This window comes from Sphaeramia orbicularis, chromosome 1 (genome assembly GCF_902148855.1).
Source record: "Sphaeramia orbicularis chromosome 1, fSphaOr1.1, whole genome shotgun sequence".
In the NCBI taxonomy this organism is placed as follows: Eukaryota; Metazoa; Chordata; class Actinopteri; order Kurtiformes; family Apogonidae; genus Sphaeramia; species Sphaeramia orbicularis.
In genome coordinates, this window is record NC_043957.1 from 28,069,227 (window position 1) to 28,079,455 (window position 10,229).

The 10,229-nt window shown below is 37.3% G+C and overlaps 1 protein-coding gene across 1 annotated transcript; it reads left to right on the top strand.

Annotated features, from left to right (window-relative positions):
- Positions 1 to 161: 161 nt before the first annotated feature.
- Positions 162 to 10,229, top strand: asah1b (N-acylsphingosine amidohydrolase (acid ceramidase) 1b). Its single transcript, XM_030134052.1, has 14 exons — positions 162 to 322; positions 474 to 520; positions 2,108 to 2,198; positions 2,289 to 2,375; positions 2,460 to 2,538; positions 3,258 to 3,332; positions 3,414 to 3,459; positions 3,555 to 3,699; positions 3,787 to 3,841; positions 3,918 to 3,999; positions 6,063 to 6,194; positions 9,269 to 9,392; positions 9,481 to 9,537; positions 9,634 to 10,229. Exons 1-14 carry the CDS (start codon positions 254 to 256, stop codon positions 9,721 to 9,723), a joined length of 1,179 nt encoding a protein of 392 aa, XP_029989912.1. The 5' UTR covers positions 162 to 253; the 3' UTR covers positions 9,724 to 10,229.

A 10,229-nucleotide genomic window follows, 5' to 3' on the forward strand; every position in this document is an offset into this window, starting at 1 on the left:
ATCTGCCCCTCACAGAGACCACAATCATATTGAATGTTTGTTTTTGTTTTTTTTAAATATCGGCAAACATGGCTGATTCGTTCAGTGCTAAGGCATTTAAGTTGTTTTATGCCCGGCTATCCGTGTCTTTTCCCCCTCCCGCTCAGTGAGTCCGCTCACTGTCACGAGGTAAACATTAGCAGCTTCTTCCGCAGCAACAAACCTGGTCCAGAGCGAAAAGGAAGGACGAGAGATTGACCGAGTTTTTCCAGAAATGGGCCGCTTCGTTTTTCTTATTTTAGCGGCATTTTGCTCCGTGACATGGGCACAGTTTATACCCCCGGTAAGAGGCTTTTCAGCGCCATTATTGCGAACTTAACCCTTTAGGTGACAAATACAGTGATATCCGTGTTAAGTAACTTAACTGAGCTTTTTTGTTTCCCTGAAGTCATGAATCCTTTTGGTTTACTGTGTTCACATGTTTTTATTCATAGTACACAGAGGACTGTCGAACAGATATGTACCCACCAAAGGGCCCTACGTAAGTAACTGTAGTTAATAGTCATTAATGACACCTGGGGACTCTTCTTCTTCAGTGAGCTGAGTCACTGATGTTTGGTAACAACTGGGATGAGTCTGGACTGAGCTCTGCTGCCTTCACTTGAACATGTAAATACCAAAATTACCAAATCCATCTAGTCAGCTGTCATGTTCTTGGCTCTTTGTTACTCAAATGTCAAGTAATGTTTGGACAACATTCAAGAATTAAAATCACATTTTCACATGTTCAGTAATAGCTGTAATTACCCTTTTGTCAATAGTTTTTTGTCAAAACAATTCTGACCACAAAACGTGCTTATCTTGCAAAAATATCAATTTTTTAACTGTAAGTTGTGTAAAACTAAATGTTTTTCTTTCTTGTCTGAAGTACACACAGGTTTTTACACACATTTACTTCCACCCACTGTTTAAAACCCTGCCATAAAAACTCTCAGCTAGAAAACCCATTATTTCCTACAGCACTTAAAGCAGCAGAAATTTAGGCAGACAGTCCAAATGTTACCAAACTTGTGTAAAAGATATAATGGATCTTGTTTTTCTCTTAAAATACACTGAGTAATTTTTATAGCCAGAAACAGGTGTTAAGGTTTCGATGTTTTCAGCTAGTTTGTATTGATTCCAAACCCAGTCACTTTACCTAGTCCTTCCACTTCATATCAGGGATTTTCCTTCAACAAAATAATGTGAAAAAGTTTCCTGTAAGTTCATGGGACCTTGCAAAATCCTTGAGCTCTACTCAAAATAGTTTTTGTTATGGATTTGGAGTTTTTCCCGTCAGAGCTAAATCCTTATCAATATTATTAGTAAATGTACTACAACCGTCATCAGTTACTTGTTTTCCATTGGGTTGAGTTTGCATTTGAAGTAAACAGCCTAAAAACCAGCATGTTTTCATATCAATAGGTGCTGAAATTTATGACCATAACAAAAAAACTCTTTAATTTTCCAAAATGAATAGATCCACTAGGTTTCACTTTCTTGCAACCAAACTTTGGTCTGTATTATTATTCTCTTTTAGACCTTGAAAGTATTAGGTCTGTATTTTCTGTTTTTTATGGTAAACTATTTTTAAAACATACCAAATATTTTTCCCACATATAGTACATTAATTAATACTTTGAAAACAGGTCATTTTTCTAATATTACATTAGTGATGGTCTTTTATTGGTATTGGTATTTGTGTGTGCATTTTATGTTCAAGGTTTTCTTCTCTTGAGTCTGTTTTTCTGTGGCTTCATGACCTTTCACAACTTACAGCATGTAATGGTTTGTTTCATTGCACATAATATGATGCAGTCTTGTTTTGTAACCTGATGACATATTTGGTTATTAGCTAAATAGTCATAAAGTATTTCTCAAGTTTATACTTAAGGCACAAGCAGATGTTTGATTTTAATAACTTAATAGTAGTTTTAACATTAAAAAAAAAAAAATGTGAATCCATATGAAAACAGGTGATGTCTCTGGAACGACCATCTCAGTTTAAGTGTATCACTAAAACTGTCTGAGCGCTGATGTGTCCTTCCTCTCAGTTGTTCCGTCTCAGAGCTTTTCCTCTCTGAATCAGGTTCAAAGGAGCTGTCAGCTGGTACACCGTGGACCTGGACTTACCCCCTAGCAAGAGATGGACGTCTGTGATCACAGACAAAAAAAAGGATGTAAGACAGATGCTGAGCTGCACGTTAAACTCGGCATATGTGTGGCTGCTTTTTATCTCCTTTTTTAACTGGTGAACTCTTCCTTTTAAGCTGGACAACATGATCCAGGCCATCAGAGACTTGGCGAATGCTTTTGTGCCCAGTGGGAGGCTGGTCGAGTTGGTCGACATTACTTTGGTGAGTGTCATCTGTGCAGTGGGATAACTGAAGCACATCCTCTTCATAAACGCTTTTACATGACTTCTATGGTTTACCCTGCAGCCTCTGATGGTGAACACACTGCCAAACCCGTTCAAGGATGAGATTAAAGGGATTGCAGCTGATTCAGGCATTCATCTGGGTAAGAAAATACAGAAGCTCAACTTTGCTTGTGCTGACGGTGTGTATAGATAAACATCTAATAATAGTAATATATATATATATATATATATATATATATATATACACACACATATATATATATATATATATATATATATATATATATATATATATATATATATATATATATACACATATATATATATATATATATATATATATATATATATATATATATATAAGACTTTGCCCTGCAGAGGTTTGTTGTTTAAATGCATTATATGTATCACTTCTATTTTCAAATATTTAAACAAAAATTACCTAAAATTCTTATTAGTGTTTAAGATGAAGAGGTATTAGGTTATGTCTAACATTCCTTATCATTTCACATCTTAGTTACCTCTTATTTTGCACATTACACCAGTTACTCAGATATTGCACATTTAGTAATATCAGTTTATATTTTTTATATCTTATGCTTATTTTCTTTTGCATCTTAAATGACACTTTGTTTTGTTTGTTTTAACTTCCTAGTTAATTAATTCTATTTTAATACATTTTAAATCCTCTTTGCATTCAGTGTGGATGGCAAAGTAAGATTTTCATTGTATAGGGGAACCTGTTTCTTTTCTGTACACATGACAATAAAATGCTTTGAATCTCTTAGAAGGGCATTAAACACACATCACAGAACACACGTCGGTTATACCTCAAAAAACTGTCTATTGTTTAACGTAGGTGAGATCATCTTGTTCAATATCTTCTATGAAGTGTTCACTGTGTGCACCTCGGTTGTTGCAGAGGATGCTAAAGGTGAGTGAAGCAGCAGGACTGTCACCGTCTAATTAAAGAATGGATCTTAGTAGTAACATCGAATCCACCTCTGCTTTCTAGGTAACCTTTTCCATGGCAGAAATCTTGATTTTGGGTTATTTTTGGGGTAAGAACCTCACATTTTCCAGTGCTGTTTCATCTATATGGCTTTGACTCAGATGTTCTCAAATAAACTTGTCTCAAACTCATCTCTTCTCACAGCTGGGATGCGAAGAACAAGTCATGGACTGTTAGTGAGAAGCTGAAGCCTCTGGTGGTCAACCTGGACTTCAAGAGAAACAACCAGACAGTGTTCAAGTCGACAAGCTTCGCTGGATATGTGGGGATGTTGACCGGCATCAAGCCGGTAAGGACTTAAGACCCAGTCAAGGTTTTCATCAGTACCAGTGGAAGATACTGAGTTTGTTTGTTTGTTGTTTCTTTTTCTTCTCAGTACTTATTCAGCCTGACTATGAATGAGCGTTTCAGCTTGGATGGTGGATACATCGGTGAGTGATGACAACAGTTTGGCCCAGTTGAGTCGTTTGTGATCAGTTCGGTGATCTTCAGTGTGTTCACATGCAGGAATCCTGGAGTGGATCTTGGGGAAGAGAGACGGCATGTGGATGAGCTTCCTCACTCGATCTGTCCTGGAAAATGCAACCAGGTACTTAAACCCTGTAATATTTACTGCACACTATGGGGATCAGGATAAACTTAATTGTCCTGCATGGGAAATTTGTTTTGGACGACAGTGCTACACACTGTCGCCTCACAGCAGGAAGGTCCTGTGTTCAATTCCAACCAGGGCCCTTTCTGTGTGGAGTTTGCATGTTCTCCCCATGTTTGTGTGGGTTCTCTGCGGGTATTCTGGCTTTTCCCAACCATCCAAAGACATGCACTGATAGGTTAATTGGTCAACCTAAAATCGCTCATGGATGTGAATGTGAGAGTGATTGGTTGTTTGTCTCTACAGTATATATCAGCCCTGTGATGAACTGGCGACTCATCCAGGGTGAACCCCGCCTTCGCCCATAGGTAGCTGGGATAGGCTCCAGCACCCCCACGACCCTAGTGAGAATAAACCGGGTTCAGGAGATGAATGAATGAATGAATGAACGAACAGTGCTACTCGAACAGTATAGTAAACAAAACACACTCAGCGACAAGATTTTGGAGTCAGCATAATCACAGACACCTAATCTACGTATTTCACCTTTATCTCATAGGTAAAATAAATAGAATACAATTAAATAATACAACGAATGAATTTAAAAAGATGAGAGTAATTCCATTCTTTTAAAAAACAATGATAAGTGTGACGTAACCGTCTCATGATTTTCCTGTTTCTGGGTCCAAACAAAGAATGTGCCAAACTTTTCCTTCTCTATAACACTGGTTCACCATGCCACAGCGCTGTGTTTATCACTCTAGACGTGCCCAGAACTTTCCTTTAATCGCTTCCCTGTTGATGAAAAGGATAAGAACGGGTGGCTGCAACTCATTAGATGGATATAAAGCCAAACGCCTGTTAATTTTTGAAAGAAACAGTGTCAGTTCAGGTTTACTGTATGTGGTGTGGTCCTTTCAGCAGGTGTAGTCAGTGACAGACACTACTTTTATCAGCGTTTTAGTGGTGGATTCTTGTAAAATAACTGTTTCGTGATAGTGTTCTTTGGCGGTGTTCTACTAGTGTGTTTTTGTTGAGTTTTTTTTCCCATTGTTTTTTTTTCTGTATTTTTTTGGTCTCTATAGTTCATTCATAGTTGTAGTTTAGCTGTAAAATAACACATTTACAGTTTCTCAAAATAATTGATAAAAAAATTCAACTCCGTCTCTTTTAGTTTTTTTTTATATATATATAACACACTGTTTTAAGCATTTATTTCATATAATAATAATAATAATGATGATGATGATAATGATGATGATGAATGGCCAAATATTTAAAGTAAGATTCTTCTGATAAAAGGTTGTTTATCTGCCCTGTCCAGTTCAGTGGAAAGTAAATGAAGTAATAATATACGTCCATGCACAGCAGCCTACATGAACTTAAGACAAAACGTGATTGAAAAACAGGCCGCAGCTGTTAACGACTACAGAACTGACACAGTTCGACTCAACAGAGTTCAAACCTTTTTTCACCCACTCTGGCACATCAGAAAAGTACAGGGTGGGTGAAAAGTAACTAGGCATTAAAAATTGATAATAAAATCCATATTCCTATTACAAATTTATTGAAACAAGTGATACATGTTCTTTATTACAAATGAAAGTAAATCTTTATATTTCAACGTATGCACCGGTGGCATCAACCCGTTTCCTCAAATGGCCAGGGATGGAATGAACGACCCTCTAAAGGACGTCGCCTGGGATAGCACTGAGAACCTCCTGAATCTGTGAAATATGACAATAAGAAAATAAGAAATCCCTATCGGTGTTGTCTGTTTAAAAAATGTTTTTGTCATGACTTCACTGATACTAATAATTCTATTAATTAGCAGTTTGTAATGACTAGTTTTCACCCACCCTGTAGTTTGTGATGGTGAAAACAGTCACCGGCTCAGCCATTTGCACATCTTTGGACCCGGAAACAGGAAAATCATGTGACAGTTAGGTCAGCACTAACCATCCCCATTAGACCATTAGTGGTTCAGTGTGTGCTTGAAGGTGTTCTGTAAGGTAACGATAGTGCATCTCTCTGCTAATGTTATATTTCACTACCACCAGCTACGAGGAGGCCAAATTCCACCTGGCTCAGACCAAGCTGCTCGCTCCCGCTTATTTCATCCTCGGAGGAAACCAGACCGGCCAAGGCTGCATAATCACCAGGTCCAGAGTATTCACAATCGATACCTTCGAGTAAGTACTGAACAAAAAATTACCTTTTTTTCTGTAGCATAGGCGGACGGGTGAAAAGTGGAGTAGTGAGGTGTTCACAATATGTCTCAAGAACAGCTTCAGCAGATGCTTGACCTGAGCTCTCAAAGTCTCTGAACCCAGGATTTCCTTTTGTCATCTCTCTGTACATCACATACATATTTACACTATTACACATCATACAGTTAACCTATAAAGACCCAAACATCCACCATCTACCAAAATCATCTACTGATATAAACTGTTTAATATCTGTTGATCCACAAATCCTATCAATCCATGTAAATAATTGGTGTAAAATGCAGTTTGTCGTCTTTTCATGGTCATCAGATATGACCCATTTGGACATTCAGAGGCTCCGTAGTGAACAACATTGATTCACCAGTAAAACCTATGGAGTTGGATCAATGACAGTGGATGGACAGACTTGATTTATGTTCAGTTAGTGACAGGTTTTGCTAAAAAAGTCACTTTTTCTTCAGTTTTCTCTATTTTTTGATATATAATCCTCAAATAATAATCCTCAACTTTACTCTGAGCTTTTATGAACATCTGCATGTTTAGTACATTAAATGTTGGAAAATACCCGATTTTCACAGAAAAAACACAAAATACAGAAGATAATATTACAATAAATTTTGATAAACCACTTAAGGATGGTTAAATATGCGGAAAAATTCATTTGGGAACTGCAACAAATGTCACACTGGGTCCTTCGGGGTAAAAACAAAGGGTTCTGTCTGTGTTTGAACTCCCTTAATGTTCCTAAAAAGATCATTTACTTTATTTTCATTTACATTTCCATCTTTTTTCCATGTAATAAGTGTCTGAAATGTGGAACTGTAATGTTCTGTTGACATTAGCTGTGAATGATTAACTGAAAACTGCTTGAAGGTTTGTATTTCACATTGTGGTGACATTTGTTTTTTTCTTATATTAATGATAGTTGTTTAAGCCTAACTATGCAAGCTTCTATTAAGTTATTAGATCCTTTATTTTAATCAGATCAGGTGAAAGTTTCTTCAAGATTAAACACTTCAAATGAGTGAATACCTGGAATAGTCACATGAATGCTGGATTTATTAACCTGCAGACCCCAGACATTGAGAGCAAATGGAGTTGTCTGCTAAATAAAATCACCTGTCAAACACTGTGAAAGCGGCCCGTTGAAGGCCTGAGTCAGGAGGTTTCTGTAGCTGATTTCAATCTGAAACCAGTCTTGCAGAAAGTTAGGTCAATCCCTGCCAGCGCTGATCACCCACTTTCTGAGGAATTCATTATGTTGCCATCTGGAGATATCAGTGCCCCAGAATCAATGGGAATAGGTACAAATTTATTTTGATCCAAGTGCGATCAATGCTCTAAATAGGTCCTAACTGGCAGTCACTGGTACATGGATAGTTCTTCTTTAATGCATTTTCTAAATCTACAAATTGGGTTTGTATTTTTGTTTTGTATGCTTGCACTTTGTATTTGAGTCCGTGTTTATAGTCGGTCGGTTTAAGTCATGAATTTTATTCTTGGTTGTTGTTTGACTGTTTGATTTTTTTTTTATCTGTCCGTATGCTTGTTTCTACCAAATAACACAAGATCAGGGATCAAGGAGGCAAGCGCTAAAATAATTTTAGCAAATTTAGTAGAAGTTCAAGTCTGTATCATTACCCTGCCCCCCAAACGGGAGGCAGGGGTATTGTTTTTGGTTCAGTTTGTTTCTTTGTTTAAAGGAGTGATATTTTGCTTTTTTTTTAAATGGAATTATGCATTTTAAAACATTTCCCTGTGGTCTACATAAACTGTAAATGCTATGCTTGGGTCTGAATTCTTCATTAATTAAACAGGTCCATCTTCAACCCTGTGTCTGAGTAATGACACCAGAAAGGTCGTTTTGAGCGCTGGCCCTTTAAATGCACATAGGCCACTTCATGGCCCAACCCCTCCAGGTTGTTGACTGTGCTGCTCTGTCCCGTTCAACCACTTGTGTTCTTTAATACAACCAACTACAGAACATTTTAGGTAATTGGCTTGATGTTTGGACATATTTTCAGTATGGACAACAAACGCAATTATGTTGTACTCGGAGAAATGTTCGGCGGAAGTCTTGACCTTATATGTGCAAATGTTGTGACATAACTAGTTGTAAAACATAACAAATTAAGCAGGAATTAAATCAGAGTGTAGAAATCCACTTGATTTTTTTTAACTAAAATTAATATAAGAAAGCTTTCCAGCACTTGGAGGGTTCAAATTCAAACTTTTTGAACTATTAAGGTCCAAATACACAAATATACCAAAGACTAATAAAATGTGAGTTTAGTAAAATATAACCCCTTAAACACTCTGGCAATTTATAAATCTATGAATTCAACCAATAGTTCTGCTACTAGTGACCCAGAATAGATCTGGTTACATTTTGGGAAAGGTAGGTCAAAGTTAAAATTTTTTATAAATTTTTAAAATCTTGTTTCTTCTACCATTTACTTATAAGGGGCTAAATTTCAAATGTTTATAAAAACATCGGTTTTGTTTCAATTTACTTCAAACTTAGTAAACATATACAGGCAATTGATATGCTGACATCAGCCCATGCAGACATGATGACATCAGCTGGATCACTGGATGCCAAAATAAGTTACAATATGTGTGAGGGGCGGGGTTTGTTGTGTCTGGCACCGTTTGTTAAGTCTCATCCCTAACATTTGTCCAGTATATTTGATAGGGTTTGAGGGTGTTGTCGTCTCCTCTGGGTTTTCCTTTAATTTGTCACCTGTCTGCCTGTGTAAAGTTCTTACCAAGATAAGAAATGTAGGACAGATTTTAATTCTTTGCTTAGTGTCCGATTAGGACTTTACTTTGCGGAACAGTGGTTTCTCTATTGGTTCAAGAGTCACAGTGTCACAGTTTATCTTGCGTTTGTCATGTGCTTCTCACACACTTTCTCAACTAGGAAGTGATGACAGCACTGTTTTTTTTTCAGTCAGCTGATGTAAGTCTATTTGGAGGCAAGTTTTCAGTGCAGCTGCTTGTCATATGATTCTAATGAGTATATTGTTTCTCAGGATTGATCTGAAGTTGGGCCGGTGGTACGTCCTGGAGACGAACTACGATCACTGGAAGGAGCCTCTGTTCCTGGATGACCGGAGAACTCCTGCCATGAAGTGTATGAACCTGACCAAACAGACGGTTAGTACTGCACAAGTTCACAGCTCTGTTTAAACCATGTGTGATAATTATTTGTTTTCTTAACACCTGATTGATTCATCTTTTACAGAACATCTCACTACAGACCCTGTATGACGTGCTCTCAACCAAACCCATATTAAACAAGGTCAGACTTTTTATTTTTCATTAATGTTCAATTAATGTAAAGTGCTTTTTTTAAAAAACAGTTCTGAGTAAATAAGTTTGTCTGTGTTTTTTGCAGCTGACCACATACACAACACTGATGCAAGTGTCCAAGGGCACGTTGGAGTCGTACATCCGTGACTGCCCAAACCCCTGCATGCCATGGTAATACATGGTCCACTGAATCCAGATCAGTTTGCAAAGGCATCACTGCTCGCATGATCTGGAGACAAAACTTAAATCCGTTTCTTTGATGCTAACGACCTAAAGAGTTCAACTTGACTATCATTTTGTAATGTGTTTTTCTAACAATTCAGGAAGACTGTGATGATGAATGAAAAATTTTTTCTGTCGTGAGGGAAATGTGTCTTGACTGTTTTTTTTTTTGTTTTTTTGTGGTTGTGTCCTTCATATGTAGCAGAATGGCATTATGGGGCAACAAGGGCCTTGAAAGAAATTAGAATGTGTGATTGTTTTTTGATAAACTTTTAAAAACCAGAACTTTAACCACCTGCAATTTCCGTCACCATTTTGTGCCTGTACACTGAAATTGTCAAATGTTCAGTTTCTGTCTCCGCATGACCTCTGACCCCTTCACACACTGGCACTGACAAACTTACCTCAGAGTCGATCGCTTCCTCTTTGTAAAAGAAATAAATGATTATCTTAAATTTT

What these genes read in the sequence shown, in the direction of transcription:
- asah1b (XM_030134052.1), top strand. Translation starts at nt 254, where the DNA reads ATGGGCCGCTTCGTTTTTCTTATTTTAGCGGCATTTTGCTCCGTGACA. An exon ending in TGTTGCAGAGGATGCTAAAG is followed by an intron (nt 3,333 to 3,413) that starts GTGAGTGAAGCA and finishes TCTGCTTTCTAG; the next exon opens with GTAACCTTTTCCATGGCAGA. An exon ending in GATTTTGGGTTATTTTTGGG is followed by an intron (nt 3,460 to 3,554) that starts GTAAGAACCTCA and finishes CTCTTCTCACAG; the next exon opens with CTGGGATGCGAAGAACAAGT.